At 29.9% G+C, this 19,650-nt stretch overlaps 1 protein-coding gene across 3 annotated transcripts in view; it reads right to left on the bottom strand.

Annotated features, from left to right (window-relative positions):
* Positions 1-1,143: 1,143 nt before the first annotated feature.
* LOC142230222 (frequenin-1) overlaps positions 1,144-19,650 on the bottom strand; it is a 208,027-nt gene continuing 189,520 nt past the window's right edge. For all 3 annotated transcript variants that reach the window (XM_075300862.1, XM_075300863.1, XM_075300865.1), the window contains 2 exons: positions 9,294-9,382; positions 1,144-2,623 (listed from right to left, as the gene is read on the bottom strand). In XM_075300862.1, coding sequence (XP_075156977.1) covers positions 2,456-2,623; positions 9,294-9,382 — 257 coding nt within the window. In that variant the 3' untranslated portion in view covers positions 1,144-2,455. The remainder of the gene's footprint in view (positions 2,624-9,293; positions 9,383-19,650) is intronic.

Genomic DNA, 19,650 nt, shown 5'->3' with positions numbered 1-19,650 from the left:
AAAATCCCCAAAATGATTTTGAATGGCCGTAAAATGAAGTTGATCGGGATAGCAGAGGCCTTAAAGATATCGAAGGGACGTGTTGGTCATATCGTTCATCAATATTTGGATATGCCGAAGCTCTGTGCAAAATGGGTGCCGCGCGAGCTCACATTTGACCAAAAACAACAACGTGTTGATGATTCTGACCGGTGAACCGTCTCCGAAGCGTGGAAAGACTCAAAAGGCCGCTGGCAAAGTAGTGACCTCTGTTTTTTGGGATGCGCATGGACCAAGACAACGCACCGTGCCACAAGTCATTGAGAACGGTGGCAAAAATTCATGAATTGGGCTTCGAATTGCTTCCCCACCCACCGTATTCTCCAGGTCTGGCCCCAGTGACTTTTTCTTGTTCTCAGACCTCAAAAGGATACTCGCAGGGAAATTTGGCTGCAATGAAGAGGTGATCGCCGAAACTGAGGCCTATTTTGAGGCAAAACCGAAGGAGTACTACCAAAATAGTATCAAAAAATTGGAAGGTCATTATAATTGTTGTATATATTAATAGAGCAAATTAAAGGACATATATTTTTTTTCAAATTCCATTACACTTGTTACTTATTTCAGAGGATTGCTTTAAAGCGCCCTGATGGCACGACTTACCAAATATGAATTTTTTCACCTTCACCTATGGAGATTTTAAACTTTTTTAGAAAATATTAATAAAAATTTAGGGGGTGGGAGGTATTTTATATATTGAATTAAGACATGTGTCATCCAATTAACTTGTTTTTGCTGAAGTTGCTCAAACACAAAAATCATAAAATTGAGAAATAGAGTCATTTATTGAATTGTTTTAAGTAATTGTGAATCTATTAAATTTATTTTAAATATTTTACCAAAATAAATGACAATAAATTTGTTTAAAAAAATCTTTTGGTTGAATAAAGATCCTACAGATTATAAAAAATAATCAACATTTAATAATCACCCTGAAAAAAATGTATGGATAAACATAATTATAATTCAAATGAAAAAGAAACTATTTGGTTTTATAATATCAATTAAATATTTACAAAACTTTATTTAAAAACTTTTAATTTAATAATAGTACTAATAAAACTATATCAATAGAGGATACATAATAAATATATGGGGAGAAATACTTATTTCTTATTAATAAATTGTAGTTTATTTCTTCTTATTTGGTAACATAGTAAGAAGAGAAATAATAAAGCTGAACCGCATATAGATAAGAAATTAAATCAGTATGATGGATATCTTGCGAACAAGAAATTAATAAAGACTATTGAAGATATATTGAAAATAATTCCTTATCAAAAAAAAAAAAGAGAAACAAGTAAGAAAATTGAAATTTATGGGCTCAATGTTAATGGCCACAGGTTAAGTCACAAGAATATTAAGGGTATTTTGAATTATTTTGGTATTAATTGATTACTTCCTAACAATAAAATTTTGTATTTCTGGGTTTTAAACGTTTTGCTTTCGTGATAAAAACGTTATTCTCAAAAGTACATTTTATGGTATTTTTCTTTGCCTTGCTAAAATGGCTAATAACAATAAGGCTAAAAGCTATTATCAAAAAAAAAAAAAAAAAACTTTTTGTTTCATAATTTTTATATTATCTTTTGGGGATTTGGTTTTCCATATCCATTAATTGCATTTAATATGACTTTGTTGTTTTTCTTTTTTTTGTTGTTGTGTTAATTTTTCATTAATAAAAAACAAATGGTGGTTTTTTGTTGTCTCATTTTTTTGTTTTTCTTGTTATCTCATTAAATATCAAAGGCTTCTTTTTAATTAATATTTTATTATTATGTTTAATAAATAAATTATTGATTTCATTTGTTTTTTATTTATGTATGTAAATATGTTTTAATAATAATTAATTATTATAGTGTATTTTTGTTGTTGTTGCTTTTTGAAATTTGTTTTGTCACAATTATTTGGTGTATTGACAATGTTAAACTTTGGTTTGTTTTTTATTCATTTATTTTTTCTTTTCGTAATTTTCCCTCATTCTTTATTTATTGCTATGAACTTTTAATCTCACTTAACTAGAAAAAACGAAATTGAAAATAAATAATCCTTAAAGAGCTTTAAAAATCTCTTAGTTATAGGTTAATTAAAATTGTAATTTTATAAGATTTTTTTTTGATTCCTTAAGATTATTTTTCAAAAATAATTGCTTTTCCCTAAACAGGGTGAAAAAAACGGGGTTGAAAATTTTTTAAACTTTTTGTAGTATTGGAAATAAAACCTTTTTATAAACTTGTGGATAACATAACGGTTTGGTTAAATATACCTTTTTCATAGGGTATTATTAAAATTGTTAAATATATTTTTTTCGGTTTTGTTTGTTCATAAGTAAATCATAAAGCCTAAAAGCTTTGAAAGTAATATACCCAGAAATGAAATTGTTTTTAGGTAAACCCTTTTTCAGGGATTGAAGGATTTAACCACCACCTAAACTTAACGCCTGAACTATACGTGGATCAGCTTTACTACCCTCACGAAATTCTTCTAGTGTTAATTTGCCATCATGATTTTTATCCATTTGATCAAATATTTTATCTACCCTTTTCTGCGGTGTATTCTCATCCTCCGCTTGCGGTTGTTGACCCTGTGAAGAGAAAGAAAATAGAAAGGAAAAGTAATAAAGATTAAAATTCCTTGTAGTACAATTAAAAGTAAAAATATGTATTTAATCGGACTGAAAAGTTTAATGGTTTAAAAGCTAGTCTCTAAATAAAATAAGGCCAAATATAAATGGCGATTCACCAAATATATTATACCAAGTATGGAGGAGTGGGTGGAAGAGAGAATATCTTTGGGAACTCTGAATATGTATATAGATGGTTATAAAATACACGAAACAACCGATAGCAGAATTTATTGCAGTTAACTAGGAATGCGAGAGTCATACACGTTCGATAGCGATTACAGTATCTTTCAGACAGACATTGTAATCACAAAAGCTGCTGAGTCACTGTTAATGAGGCCGTTATTAAGAAGTGAACAGATAGGAATTGGGGCCTTTAATTGGTATTATACCTGGACATAAAACACTTGGGAAAAACATGTCATTTGCAGAATTTGTCAAAATTTTATTTCCATTGAAAATTTTGTCAAAACTAGATTTTCATACACAATTTTGTTAAAATTTTATTTTTATTGGAAAATTTTGTCAACATTTTTTTCTTATAGAATATTTTGTCAAAATTTTTTTTTTTGCATAAAAAATTTTTTCAAAATTTTTTCCTATAGAAAATTCTGCCAAATTTTATTGCCATAGAAGATTTCGTCAAAATTTTTTGTCAAAATTCTATTCCCAGAAAAAATTCATTACTCGAACAAATGTTGTCAAAATTTTATCCCATAGAAAATTTTGTCAACATTTTATTCCTATAAGAGTTTTTGGTTTTAGAAATTTTGATTTTATTCGATCTTTCTTTTGCTTTAAAAAGAAGACAATTATTCAAGCTTGAAAAAGAAGACAATTATTCAAGCTTGTCAAGAAGTAAACAGATAGGAATTGGGGCCTTAATTGGTATTATACCTGGGCATAACACACTTGGGAAAAATATGTCATTTTCAGAATTTTGTCAAAATTTTATTTCCATAGAAAATTTTGTCAAAATTAGATTTTCATAGAAAATTTTGTTAAAATTTTATTTCCATAGAAAATTTTGTCAACATTTTATTCCTATAGAAAATTTTGTCAACAATTTTTTTGCATAGAAAATTTTGTCAATATGTTTTTTGCATAGAAAATTTTGTCAAAATTTTTTCCTATAGAAAATTCTGCCAAACTTTATTACCTTAGAAGATTTCGTCAAAAATTTTTGTCAAAATTCTATATCCAGAAAAAATTTATTCCTCGAAAAAATGTTGTCAATATTTTATTCTTATAGAAAATTTTGTCAAAATTGTTGTTGCATAGAAAATTTTGTCAACATTTTTTTTGCATAGAAAATTTTGTCAAAATTTTTTCCTATAGAAAATTCTGCCAAATTTTATTGCCTTAGAAGATTTTGTCAAAAATTTTTGTCAAAATTCTATACCCAGAAAAAATTTATTCCTCAAAAAAATGTTGTCAAAATTTTATCCTATAGAAAATTTTGTCAACATGTTATTCCTATAACATATTTTGGTTAAGAAATTTTGATTTTATTCAAGCTTGAATAACTATCTTATATTTAATATAAATTTCTTGTCAAAATTTTATTCCTAGAGAAAATTTTATTAAAACTTTATTCCTAGAAAAAATGTTGTCAAAATTTCATCCTATACAACATTTTGTCAAAATTTTATCATTAGAGACAATTTTGTCAACGTTTTATTCCTATAAAAATTTTTGTCAAAATTTTACTCCTAGAAAAATGTTGTGAAAATTTTATCCTATAAACATTTTTGTCAAAATTTGCTTTTTAGAATTTTTTTTCAAAATTGGTTTCTATAGACAATTTTGTCAAAAATTTTATTCCTAGATAAGATTTTGTCAACATTTAAAAAAAATATATTCCTAGAGAAAATGTTGTCAACATTTTATTCCTAGAGAAGATTTGCTCACAATTTAATTCCTATAATAAATCTTGTCAAAATTTTATCCCTATAGACAATTTTGTTAACATTTATTCCTATAAAAATGTTGGTCAAAATTTTATTCCTAGAAAAAAAAGTTATACTATAGAAAATATTTTTAAAAATCTATTTCTATAGAAAACGACGTTTTTTTCTATAAAAAGGCTAACAATTTTTTCTATAGAAAATTCTACCAATTTTTTTATAGCAAATTTTGTTGAAATTTTATTTCCATAGAAAATTTTGTCAGAATTTTATTTCCATAGAAAATGTTGTCAAAATTCTATTCGTAGAGAAAAATTTTTTCAACTTTTATCCCTATAAAAATAATTTGTTTAGAAATTTTAATTTTTTTCTATCTTTTTTGCGTTAAATAGAAGACAGTTATTCAAGCTTGAATAACTTTCTTCTATTTAATATAAAATTTATTGTCAAAACTTTATTCCTAGAAAAAATTTTATCAAAATTTTATCCTATACAAGATTTTGCCAAAATTTTATGATAAGAGACAATTTTGTCAACATATTCCTATAAAAATTTTTGTTAAAATTTTATTCCTAGCAAAAATGTTGTCAACATTTTATCTTATGAACATATTTGTCAAAATTTGTTTCTTAGATATTTTTCTGTCTATAGAAAATTTTGTCAAAAATTTTATTCCTAGATAAGGTTTTGTCAACATTTAAAAAAATTTATTTTTAGACAAAATGTTGTAAACATATCCTATAGAAGATTTGCTCACAATTTTATTCCTAGAATAAATCTCGTCAAAATTTTATCCCTAGGGACAATTATGTTAACATTTATTTTTATAAAAATGTTGGTCAAAATTGTATACCTAGAAAATTTTTTATCCTATAGAAAATTTTTTCAAAATTTTATTTCTATAGAAAACGACGTTTTTCTACAGCAAATGTTACCAATTTTTTTCTATAGAAAATTTTACAAATTTTTGATAGGATCCACCGTGGTTAGCATGCCCGCCTTGCATATACAAGGTCGTGGGTTCGATTCCTGCTTCGACCGAACACCAAAAAGTTTTTCAGCGGTGGATTATCCCACCTCAGTAATACTGGTGACATTTCTGAGGGTTTCAAAGCTTCTCTAAGTGGTTTCTCTGCAATGTGTAACGCCGTTCGGACTTGGCTATAAAAAGGAGGTCCCTTGTCATTGAGCTTAACATGGAATCACGCAGCACCCAGTGATAGGAGATAGAAGTTCACCAATGTGGTATCACAATGGACTGAATAGTCTATGTGCTGCCACCTAACCTAACCTAACCTATAGCAAATTTTATTAAAATTTTATTTTTATTTAATGAACTGCCTGAATTTATTCTGATAATTGGTTGATAGTTTTCCGAAACGTGCATCCATCCAACCATCTGGCATTCTATAGGGCTCAAATAAATTTGACAATCATTATTTTCCTCTGTTGGTTAAGCTACACTTGTAGTTTTGTCAATGCATGGTTTTAAGCTGAAATCAAAAAAAAAAAAAAAACAACAACAACAACAAAATTTTATTTTCATGGAAAAATTTTGTCAACTTTTATTCCTACAATTATTTTTGGTTTAGAACTTTTGATTTTATTCTATCTTTCTTTTGCGTTAAATAGAAGACAGTTATGTCAAAACTTTATTCCTACAAAAAATGTTGTCAAAATTTTATACTATACAAAATTTTGTCAAAATTTTATTATTTGTCAAAATTTTGCTATTAGAGACAATTTTGTCGACATTTTATTCCTATAAAAATTTTTGTCAACATTTTATTCCTAGAAAAACTGTTGTCAAAATTTTATTCTATAAAAATTTTTGACAAAATTTGTTTCTTAAAAAATGTTGTCAAAGTTTTATACTATAGATAATTTTTTCAAAAATTTTATTGCTAGACAAAATGTTATCAACAATTTATCCTATAGAAAAAGTTGTCTACATTTTATTCCCAGATAAATTGCTCACAATTTTATTACTTTTATACATCTTGTCAATATTTTATCCCTAGAGACAATTTTGTTAACATATATTCCTATAAAAATGTTATTCCTAAAAAAATTTACCATATAGAAATTTTTATCAAAACTTTATTTCTATTTAAAGCGTCGTTTTTCTACAGAAAATTTTACTAATTATAGAAAATTTTGTTAGAATTTTATTTCCATATAAAATTTAGTCAAAATTTTCTTCCATAGACAATTTTGTTTAAATTTTATTTCTATCGAAAAATTTGTCAGAATTTTATTTCCATAGAAAATCTAGTCAAAATTTTATTTCCATAGACAATTTTGTCAAAATTTTATTACCATAGAAAATGTTGTCAAAATTTAATTTACATTGAAAATGTAGTCAAAATTTTATTTCCATTGAAAATTTGGTCAAAATTTTTTGTCTAAATCTTATTCCTAGAGATTATTTTGTCAATTTTTTTGTCAACTTTTATTCAAATAGAAGTAATTGGTTTAGAAATTTTGATTTTTTTCGATCTTTATTTTTCGTTAAATAGAAGACAGTTATTCAAGCTTGAATAACTAGCTTCTATTTAATATAACATTTTTTTGTCTAGACTTTATTCCTAGAAAAAAATGTTGTCAAAACAAAATACAAAATTTTTTTATTCCTATAAAAATTTTTGTCAAAATTTTATTCCTAGAAAAAATGTTGTCAAAATTTTGTCCTATAAAAATTTTTGTCAAAATTTGTTTCTTAGAAATTTTTTTCTATAGAAAATTTTGATAAAAATTGTATTCCTAGATAAGATTTTGGCAACATTTGTAGAAATTTTATTCCTAGACAAAACGTTGTCAAAATGTTATCCTATAGAAAATTTTGTCAACATTTTATTCCTAGATAATATTTGCTCACAATTTTATTCCTAAAATAAATCTTGTCAAAATTATATCCCTAGAGAATTTTGTTAACATTTATTTTTATTAAAATGTTGGTCAAAATTTTAATCCTAGAAAAAATTTATCCTAAAAATTTTATTTCTATAGAAAATTTTGTTTAAATTTTATTTCTATAGAAAATTTTGTCAGAATTTTATCTTCATAGAAAATTTAGCCAAAATGTTATTTCCATAGAAAATTGTCAAATCTTATAGCTAGAGATTATTTTGTCAATTTTTTTTTCTATAGAAAATATTTTTTCAAAATTTTATTCCTATGGACAACTTTGTCAACATTTGAAAAAATTTGGTCAAAATTTTATTCCGAGAGTATATTTTGTAAAAAAGTAAAAAATTTGTCAAAATTTTATCCCTAGCGACAATTTTGTCCAAATTTTATTCCTAAAAAATTTTGTCAAAATTTTATCCCTATAGACAATTTTGTCAAAATGTTATTCCTATACAAATTTTTTGTCAAAATGTTATTCCTAGAGAAAATTTTGTCTAAATTTTATTCCTAGGGAAGATTTATTTTCAAAATTTTATCCTATAGAAAATGTTGTCAAAGTTTTATATTATTGTTGTTGTTTTTATTGCAGCTTAAAACCATACATTGACTAAACTACAATTGTAGCTTAACCAACAGAGGAAAAGAATGTTTGTCAAATTTATTTGGGCAAAGCCTTATAGTCTGCAAGATGGTTGGATGGACGCACGTTTCGGAATTACCACATTCCTCATCAGCATCCTCTACTTTCAGCAAAACTATCAACCAATTATCAGAATAAATTCAGGCTGTTCATTAAACCCAACAATGAAACACACTTGAACCCTCCGAAAAAAGGTTTTGTATGATAGCCGGCTTATGCCGAAATAAAGTCAAAACAAACATATCTCTTTTCCTATATTATTTTAGTCTTATTTTTCAAATTTTGTCAAAATTTAATCCCAAAAAATTTTGTCAAAATTTTAATCCTAAAAAATTTTGTAATTTTTTTTTCTAGAAAAAAATTGGTCAAAATTTTATCCATAGAGACAATTTTGCAACATTTGATTCCTATAAAACTTTTGGTCAAAATTTTATTCCTAAAAAACTTTTGGTCAAAATTTTATACCTAGAGAAAATTTTGTCAAAATTTTATTTTGGTAGCAAGTTTTTTAAAAATTTTATATCCGGAGAAAATTTTTTCAAAATTTTATTTTGATTAAAAGTTTTGTCAAAGCTTTTTTTCTATAGAAAATTTGTGAAGTAACTCTTAGATTGATGATGTTTCGGTAGAATGCAAAATCTACCAAAACTTCAAGAAATCTACCAATCTACCAAACAGTAAAATATCTACAATTATACTAACTGTGGCAACCGTAGTCTGGACCCAGAGGTTACCGAAGACTCGTACCACATCCTGTGTCAGAGTCCAGCATTATCCCTAATAAATCATTTATCTTTGAATTGCCAATTTTAAGTTAAGTGGGTAATTACGGAGCCCCTACTCCTCGACCTTAAATCATGTTGAGGATTATATATAGCATAGGTTTTGCTTTTAGTATATACTTGGCATGTCCCATATAAAATTTGCAGCAATATTTTTTATGTCCAAAACTTTTTATGTTAATTAGTAATAATGTCCACTGAACTAATATAGACGTAATCCCGCAGAAACCAAATAAAAAAAGAAAAATTATATCAAATATCATTGAAGTGTAATAAAGGGAATGCTCTTGTTGTCATTAGCCCGTATATAAAAATACAAAATTCTATGGGTTTTTTACTAAAACAGAGTACATTAAAAAGGAATCACAATATAATGGAGAGACCATACATACCACCATTTGATAAATCGCATCCACAATGTTGTACATTTCCTCTCGAGTTATGTAGCCATCATTGTCCACATCATACAAACGGAATGCCCCTATGTGTGAAATTCCAAAACACACACATACAAATATATGCAGCATCAAATATGTATATTCAGAAAAGCATCACACACCATCATTGAGTTGATCCAGGCAGTTTGCAGCATTCATGGGAAAAACGGAAATGGACAGAGCAAAAAAAAACGAAAAAAATCAGAAAAAGGAAACATACACAAGATGTGAATAAATAAATGAACACTCATACTTGTAGGATATTGTATGGGGTTACAATAACAAAAGAGCTCAAGAATACCAACAACAACAAAAAGTGCCAACACCAGTACCAGCATACCGCGAATAACAATGGCAACATTGTATTTTATTTTTTCAAATTTAATAGTCGCTAAGGAAATAACATTTACATATGTGTTATGTTAAGTATGTGTGTGTGTGTGTGTGTGTGTGTGAATGTAAGCTTAACTGTTATTACTGTAGCTGTTGTACAATACTTCTGCAATCGCATACATGAACCATTCTAGTTCTCCCTTTAAGGCGAATATAAAATTCAACGAAAATCCAAAGAGCTTACATGCTCAAGTGTGTCCAAACAAAAACACACATAAAAATTAAATTGTTGCAAATACTATTTGCTTAAATCGTATTTTAATGTTTGTCGATATCATTGGAAATGGTCCATAAATTTCCCCCCAAAAAAGATATCAAAATATATTAAAGGGAAATTCAATCGAGTATTTACTTGTATGGGTCAGACCGTGATAAATGTTACACAGTGGGCCAGGGATTTCGAAAGTTTGTGGTCATATGTAGAATTGTGCCAAAAACGCAGGAAAATTCTTGCGGTTGTTGTTTCAGAAAGTTTGCGTTTTTGTGAATAACTTAAAGTTAGTGTTACAAAAGCAGAACTGAAACCGAAAAATGGTTTTTGAGCATTCGTTAACCGGTTTTGTGTATTTCACTGGAATCCCTATCTATCAAACACTTTGTCATATGTATTCTCTGAAAGTCGAACTTTATGTAGGATGCGTTGGGGAAGTGAAACAGCATTAAAACACGTTTCACCACCAAGAAAATGTATGTTACACCACTCTGCATACAATGATGATAAAATTGAAATGAAGACTTATGATTTGTGTGTCTTGTACAATACACTGATGACTTTTTTACAACTTTAAGCACATGAGTTTTTTTTTTAGTGTAAAATTAAATGAAAAATAGACAAATTCGAGTTTGCAAAGTGAAACCTCAAATGTATTCTATTTTTACATTTCTATTACAAAAATAATTATAACATAAAAACAAGTAAAAAAATCGGACAGGGCGACTATATTATAAACTTCACCACTATATAGAGTAAACATTTTTAATACCATCTCAACTCCTTCAAATTTGTTGGGAGCAATATATTCTACAATACAAATATTTAAATCTGAACCGATTTGGAGAAAATTGTTTATACTTCCGTAAAATCTCTGCACGAAAAAAATAATTCTTTCCTCGAAAACGAAATTTTATAGAAGCAAAGATTCTCATATATAAATTTTCGGTTAAAGAAAAAACAGGTTAAAAAACAATTATTTGGACACCCTACATAAAAGTTTGTATGTCAAAAACATACAATAAATTTTTGCAATTTTTTTTATACCATTCACCATAGAATGGGGTGTATACAAATTTTCTCATTCTCTTTGCAACACATCGAAATATTGGTTTCAGATCCCATAACGTACATATACTCGTGGCCGTGGTGAAGTTCTGAGTCGATCTAGAGATGTTCGTCCGTCCGTCTGTTTCGTTGTTTCCGAACGAAACAAGCTATCCACATGAAGCTTGGCAAATTTAGTTGTTATTAATATAGGTATTGTGATACATCGGACCATAGCCCCCATACAAACCGATCCCCAGATTTGGCTTTCGCAGTATATGGGAGGGGAAATTTCATTCGATCCGATTGAAATATGGTTTATACCCTCTAGCTAAGGTTGGTACATATCGGCCCATAATCATTTTGGGCCCTCATACAAACCCCCCAGATTTGATTTCCGAAGCTTATTAGAAGTGCAAATTTCCGCCGATCCGGTTAAAATTTGGCAAGTGATGTCAGTACATGGCACCTTACCACCATGCAGAAATTGGACCCTATCGCTTCATAATTGTATATAGCTACCATATAAACCGATCTCCAATTTATACTTCTTAAGCATCCTGGGAAGCCAAATTCCATTCGCTCCGGTACAAATTTGGTACGAGAAACGGGTACGTATATACTTTCTACTAAAAGATTGCTCCATATCGGTTCGTAATTATACAAAGCCACCATATAAACCGATCCTCGGATATGATTTCCGAAACTTACTGGACGAGCAAGTTTCATCCGATGCAGTTGAAATTTAGTACGTGATATTAGTTTATAGCCTCTAATCACCATGCAAAATTTGGTCCATTATTATATGTATATAACCCCCATAAAAACCAGTCTCAAGTTGGATTTTTGGAGATTCATGGATGAGCAAATGTCATCCGATCCAGCTGGATATCTAATTATCGTTGCACACAATTAATTGGTTCATATCAGTTCATAAACCGTTCAAGAGCTGAATTAGTTTATATAGGTATTTAATCTGCCTCTTTTTGTCCAATGTAGACTCCATAGGGTCTTACTTACAATTTGGAAGACAATGTTAAGAAGTTTTAAGATCATTTTAAAATTTCACTTTTCGATTCTTAATTTGATTATAATAGGATTCGTATAATACATATTATGCCCGAACTAATGAAGATGGTTAAGCAAAAAGGTTTATTGAATACACCCAATTCGAATCTTATTTGGAATTTTATTTGGAAGAAAAGGAAATACTTTTTGTGTAAACGTTTATTCTTTTCCAGGACATTTCCATAAAGACTAATTAAAAAAAAAACAACAACAACAACAAGTATATGCAGTAGTAATGGTCCGTATCGGTTCATGGTCCGTATCGGTTCATGTTTTGGTATAGTCGCCATATTTACCGATCTCCCGATATTTATTCTTGTGCTTCTATAAAAAGTATTTATTACCCGATTCGCCTGAAATTGGAAATCTAGAGGTATTTTGTATGTCGAAATTGAGGTGTATCGGTCCATTTTTTTTGGTATAACCCCCATATAGACCGATCTCTACTTCTTGGGTGCCTGGGACTATATATATTCTAGCCGATTTGCTTGAAATTGAAAATCTAGAGGTATTTTAAGATCACAAACAGGTGTGTCGCAAGTGGTGGATTGAGCGATCTCCCGACTTTATTTCTTGGGCTTCTAGAATTCGTAGTTTTCATCCAATTTGTCTGAAACTGGAATTCTAGAGGTCTTTAAGGAACATTAAGAGGTGGTGAGTAAACATACCAAGTTTTGTTATAGCCGCCATATAGACCTAACTCCCGAATTTATTTCTCGGACTTCTGGAATCCGGCTGACCACAAATAGGTCAGCCGAATATGGTGTGTGTCGACCCATGTTTTAGTATTGCCTCCACATAGATCGATCTTCAGACTTAACTCCTTGGGCTTCTAGAAACCGTAGTTTTTATCCTATATGCACAAAAATGTAAATAACTATGCGGGAATTTTAGACCCTCAAAAATCTGAATCGCATTTATTTTTAACGGTCCATTTGGCAAGGCATCGATATAGACCAATTTAAATTCTTGAGGGTGCACCCAAAGAAAAAAAATTTTCCTCCGGAATGAAATTTTAGACAAACGAAATTCCCTTTTCATATAAAATTTTAATACCCTCCACCGTTTGTAACACGTCAAAATATTGCTCTAAGACCCCATAAAGTATATATATTCTGGGTCGTTGTGAAATTCTGAGTCGATCTGAGCATGTCCGTCCGTCCGTCTGTTGAAATCACGCTAACATCCGAACGAAACAAGCTATCGACTTGAAACTTGGCACAATTAGTTGTTATTGATGTAGGTCGGATGGTATTGCAAATGGGCCATATGGGTCCACTTTTACGTATAGCCCCCATATAAACGGACCCTAAAATTTGGCTTGCGAGGCCTCTAAGAGAAGCAAATTTCATCCGATCCGGCTGAAATTTGGGACATAGTGTTAGTATATAGTCTCTAACAACCATGCAAAAATTGGTACACATCGGTTCATAATTATATATAGCTCCCATATAAACCGATCCCCCGATTTGGCTTGCGAGGCCTCTAAGAGAAGCAAATTTCATCCAATCCGGCTGAAATTTGGTACATGGTGTTAGTATGTGGTCTCTAACAACCATGCAAAAATTGGTCCACATCGGTCCATAATTATATATAGCCCCCATATAGACCGATCCCCCGATTTGGCTTGCGAGGCCTCTTAGAGAAGCAAATTTCATCCGATCCGGTTGAAATTTGGTACATGTTGTTAGTATATGGTCTCTAACAACCATGCAAAAATTGGTCCACATCGGTGCATAATTATATATAGGCCCCATAGAAACAGATCCCCAGATCTGACCTCCAGAGCCCCTTGGAAGAGCAAAATTCTTCCCATTCCGTTGAAATTTGGTACGTGATGTTAGTATATGGTATCCAACAACCATGCATGAATTAGTTTCTATCAGCCCATAATTATATATAGCTCCCATATAAACCCATCCCCAGATTTGACCTCCGGTGCCTTTTAGAGAAGCAAAATTCATCCGATCTGCTTGAAATTTGGTACGTGGTGATCGTATATGATATTTAACAACCATGCCAAAAGTGGTCCATATCAGTCAATAATCATATATAGCCTCATATTAACCGATCCCGAGATTTGGTTTTGGAGGAGCAAATTTCATCCGAGTGAGTTGAAATTTGGAACATTTTGCTAGTATATGGTCGTTAACAACTATGCCTAACTAGGTCCATATCGGTCTATAGTTATATATAGCCCTCAGATAAATCGATTTCCAATCACACAAAAATTGGTCCATATCAAGTTCATAATTGTATATAGCCCCCATATAAGCGACCACCATATTTCAATTCTGGCTCTCTACGTACCGTGCAAAAAGTCCATATCGATTCGTAATTATTTCTAGACTTAAAAAACATAACTTTTTTGTCTAGTATATACCACGTACGGACTAACTCACAATTTAGAAAATGATGTTAAGAAGTTTTAAGATACCACAACCCAAGTATTTCGATTGTAGATGACAGTCTTTCGTAGAAGTTTCTACGCAATCCATGGTGGAGGGTACATAAGATTCGGCCTGGCCGAACTTACGGCCGTATATACTTGTTTTGTTTAGAACAAACTAATCCGAATTTTTGATAAGCGATTCAGCGATTATTTCTAAAATTTGTGTCAAAAGAAAACTATGCTTGTCTAAAATTTCGTTCCACAGAAAAGGAAACACTTCTTTCAGGGTGTAGCAGGCGCACTGATCATGAAAAATTGCTTGAAACTGAAAGTAAAATTTCCAGATTTTACTCATCGCATTCATTTAAATAATGGCGGAAAAAATCTACAGATGTAAGATTTCAAATCAAAACGTCATTTCATTATATACACTATATTTATGATTTCTCTAAAACTCAAACAAAATTGGTTCTCGTAAATCCAGAATCTGATCTGGCCTTCATAGGTGGAATCTTTAAATTTTTTCTTCGGGAAGCGTACTGGTTGCTTGGGAGAAGGTTTGTCATCAAATCCCCTAAAATGTATATATTATCAAGTAACCCGCTACGACGAAGAGTTTTCAAAATAAACTATTATATTTGATTCATGGTGGTGGGTATTTAAGATTCGCCCTGGCCGAACCTACTGCTGTATATACTTGTTATATTTTATATGTTGTTACAACAAATTGCCAATTTTATAGTTTTTATCGTTTTTAAACGGTTAATTGGCTTAAAAAAATGAAATACCGAAAACAAAAAATATAAATTTTCGGTTAAAGAAAAAACAGGTTAAAAAAAACGATTATTTGGACACCCTACATAAAAGTCTGTATGTCCAAAACATACAATAAATTTTTGCAAATTTTTTTTATACCATTCACCATAGAATGGGGTGTATACAAATTTTCTCATTCTCTTTGCAACACATCGAAATATTGGTCTCAGATCCCATAACGTACATATACTCGTGGCTGTGGTGAAGTTCTGAGTCGATCTAGAGATGTCCGTCCGTCCGTCTGTTTCGTTGTTTCCGAACGAAACAAGCTATCCACATGAAGCTTGGCAAATTTAGTTGTTATTAATGTAGGTATTGTGATACATCGGACCATAGTCTTCATACAAACCGATCCCCAGATTTGGCTTTCGCAGTATATGGGAGGGGAAATTTCATTCGATCCGATTGAAATATGGTTTATACCCTCTAGCTAAGGTTGGTACATATCGGCCCATAATCATTTTGGGCCCTCATACAAACCTCCCTGATTTGATTTCCGAAGCTTATTAGAAGTGCAAATTTCCGCCGATCCGGTTAAAATTTGGCAAGTGATGTCAGTACATGGCACCTTACCACCATGCAGAAGTTGTACTTCTCAAATTTATACTTCTTAAGCATCCTGGGAAACCAAATTCCATTCGCTCCGGTACAATTTTGGTACGAGAAACGAGTACATATATACTTTCTACTAAAAGATTGCTCCATATCGGTTCGTAATTATACAAAGCCACCATATAAACCGATCCTCGGATATGATTTTCGAAACTTACTGGAAGAGCAAGTTTCATCCGATGCAGTTGAAATTTAGTACGTGATATTAGTTTATAGCCTCTAATCACCATGCAAAATTTGGTCCATTATTATATGTATATAACCCCCATAAAAACCAGTCTCAAGTTGGATTTTTGGAGATTCATGGATGAGCAAATGTCATCCGATCCAGCTGGATATCTAATTACCGTTGCACACAATTAATTGGTTCATATCAGTTCATAAATCGTTCAAGAGCTGAATTAGTTTATATAGGTATTTAATCTGCCTCTTTTTGACCAATGTAGACTCCATAGGGTCTTACTTACAATTTGGAAGACAATGTTAAGAAGTTTTAAGATCATTTTAAAATTTCACTTTTCGATTCTTAATTTGATTATAATAGGATTCGTATAATACATATTATGCCCGAACTAATGAAGAAGGTTAAGCAAAAAGGTTTATTGAATACACCCAATTCGAATCTCCTTCTATTGAAGGGAAAAAACACTAGGTCATAGAAAACATCAATAAATCTTTCTTTAATATTAACTCGAAACAATAAAGACAAAACTATAACTTATACACCTATTCAGGGACATTAGTCAATTGCACATTTGTGTGCTTTCTTAATTTGTGCTTTCGTTTATTTCGTTCAAGAAAAACGCCTTTGGCACTTCTTTCGTGAAAACACCAATAGACATTTACCCGCCCAATTTGGAAAAATTACAAAAAAATTGCACACCATTAATCATTTAATAAATCACTTGACCTTTGAAAGAAAACAGAACGATAGAGACCGATAACAAAACAAAATTGTATACAAAATACAATTACAATAAATCCAAAATAAATAGAGCAATAACCGTAATTTCTTCATGTACAAAGATTCTTCCCAAAAATGTTTTGGGGAAATGACATATTGCATTAAAAACAATAACAGCACAATGAATGGTAAAAACAAAAGACGTACAACTGAATTGGATACGAAAATAACAAAAGGAGAAAATATTTTGTCCATAAAATGTTAATAAATTGTAAGTGCAGGTGTTATCGTGTTACAGTGGGAAGAGATATACATTCAGGAAAAATGTTTTCGAAACAAGTATGAAGGGCAACAAGTTCGGAAGGGTCCGGACTTCAAGAGGAAATCATATATTTCAGAAAAGCTTTCAAGAAGAACGCCTAACTATTCAACATAGCAGAAAATTAAAATGTTTCGTAGTTTGCAAAATCTTCTCAAATGAAGGTCCTAATATACGCGGGGGTTAAATTATTAATTTCATGTTTATTTTATTTTCACTGTTTTTTGACCTTTTTATTCGTTTTCCCTTCTTTTTGCGACATTTAATGGTTCAAAATTTAAATTGATTGGTGGAGGATCTCAGGATGTGCTTAAAAAGAAATGTTTGTGGAACAACTTCCAATTTTATTTGGTGGATTGTAATAGGGCGGAAGTAATTTTTTAAGCATCATTTGAATTGACTTCGTCCTTTAGATGCAATGTTATTTCAGTATTTTATTTTAACAAATAAGAAAAAAAATTTAAAAAAAAAATTCTTTACTTTTTCGGGTTTTTATCTCTACGTAAAGACGTTTGAATAATTCTTGTCAGAATTCCAGCAAAAAAAATTGAAGTCTAAAAGCACAAGTTGAAAAGTTTGGAAGTAATTTTCCATGTCCTCCCAAAGATGTTCTTTATTTAAACTACACAGAAAGTCATTTAAATTTAATTTTTTTCATATTTTTTATGGTCAGTTTGTTTATTTCAAATATGTTAAAAACAAAGTAGGTAAAGTAAGAATTAATGAAATTGTACAAACTATTTAAATTTTGTCGCAAAAATGATAAATCCATTCTAGAAAAATTGCGAATTTTTGAAAATATTTGAGATCAAACATTTCAGTTATGCGTTAGAATCACGGTTGCCATAGTTGCTACAATTCTACCAAAACTGTTCGAAATCTACCAACTGTTTAGTAGACTTGTAAAATTCTTGATGTTTTGGTAGATTTTGTACAACATTTCTCTCTTACTAAAAGGTATTTAAATTTTCTTTATAAATGGAATTTGAAAAAATTTTGAATAGAAATAATATTTAAAAAAATTTTCTATACAAATAAAACTTTGAGAAAATTTTCTATAGAAAAAAAAATATTTGAGAAAATTTTCTATGCAAATAAAATTTTGAGAAAATTTTCTAGAAGATAAAAATTTTTAAAAAATGATTTATACAAATGAAAAGGACATAAGAAGATTTTCTAAAGAAAAAATATCTTAAAAATTTCCTAAAGAAATAAAATTTTCCAAAAATCTTCAATAGAATTAAAATTTTAAGAAAATTTTCTATAGAAATAAAATTTTAAGCAAATTTTCAATAGAAATAAAATTTTCTGGAATTTTCTGAAATTTAAAAAAAAATCTATGCGAATTCTATTTTGAGGAGCTTTTCTATAGAAAAAAAATTGAAAAAAAAATTTCTATGGAAATAAAATTTGGAGAAAATTTTGTGAAGGAAAAAAATTTTGAAAAATGTTTTTTATGAATAAAATTTTGATTAAATTTTCTATAGAAATATTATTTTGAGAAAGTTTACTATACACAAAAAAAAAAAATTATGATTCAATTAACTTTTCATTTGAAATGTCTTCAGATAGGAATGATAATATCAATTAAAAAAATAATTGATCCAATTAAAAGATTAATTGATACTATTAATTTTTGTGATTGATTTTTATTTCAATTAAAAAATTTGTTGAATCAATTAATTTTTTAATTGAATATTTTTTTTTTTAATTTTCTATAGAAATAAAATTTTAACAAAAATTTTCTATAGAAATTAAATTTTAACAAAATTTTCTATAGAAATAAAATTTTGACAAAATTTTCTATAGAAATAAAATTATGGTAGATTATTTTTGGATCGAGTGGCAACCATGATTATGAACCGATATGGACCAATTTTTGTGTGATTGGAGATCGGCTATATATAACTATAGACCGATAAGGACCAATTTTGGTATGGTTGTTAGCGGCCATATACTAACACCACATTCCACATTTGAACCGGATCGGATGCTCCTCCAAGACGCTCCGGAGGTCAAATCTGGAGAACGGTTTATATGGGGGCTATATATAATTATGGACCGATGTGGACCAATTTTTGCATGGTTGTTAGAGACCATATACCAACACCATGTACCAAATTTCAGCAAGATCGGGTGAAATTTGCTTCTCTTTGAGGCTCCGCAAGCCAAATGTGGGGATCGGTTTATATGGGTGGTATATATAATTATGGACCGATTGCGACCAATTTTCGCATGGGTGTTTGACGTCATATATCAACATCAAGTACCAAATTTCAACCGAATCGGATGAATTTTGCTCTTCCAAGGGGATCTGGAGGTTAAATCTGGTGATCGGTTTATATGGGGGCTATACGTAAAAGTGGACCGATATAGACCAATTTTTGCATGGTTGTTAGAGACCATATACTAACACCATGTACCAAATTTCAGCCGGATCGGATGAAATTTGCTTCTCTAGAGGCCTCGGAAGCCAAATCAGGGGATCGGTTTATATGGGGGCTATATATAATTATGGACTGATGTGGACCAATTTTTGCATGGTTGTTA

Source organism: Haematobia irritans, chromosome 3, assembly GCF_050003625.1.
Source record: "Haematobia irritans isolate KBUSLIRL chromosome 3, ASM5000362v1, whole genome shotgun sequence".
In the NCBI taxonomy this organism is placed as follows: Eukaryota; Metazoa; Arthropoda; class Insecta; order Diptera; family Muscidae; genus Haematobia; species Haematobia irritans.
Note: the sequence above shows the minus strand (reverse complement) of the source record. Positions and strands in the feature narration are given on the sequence as shown.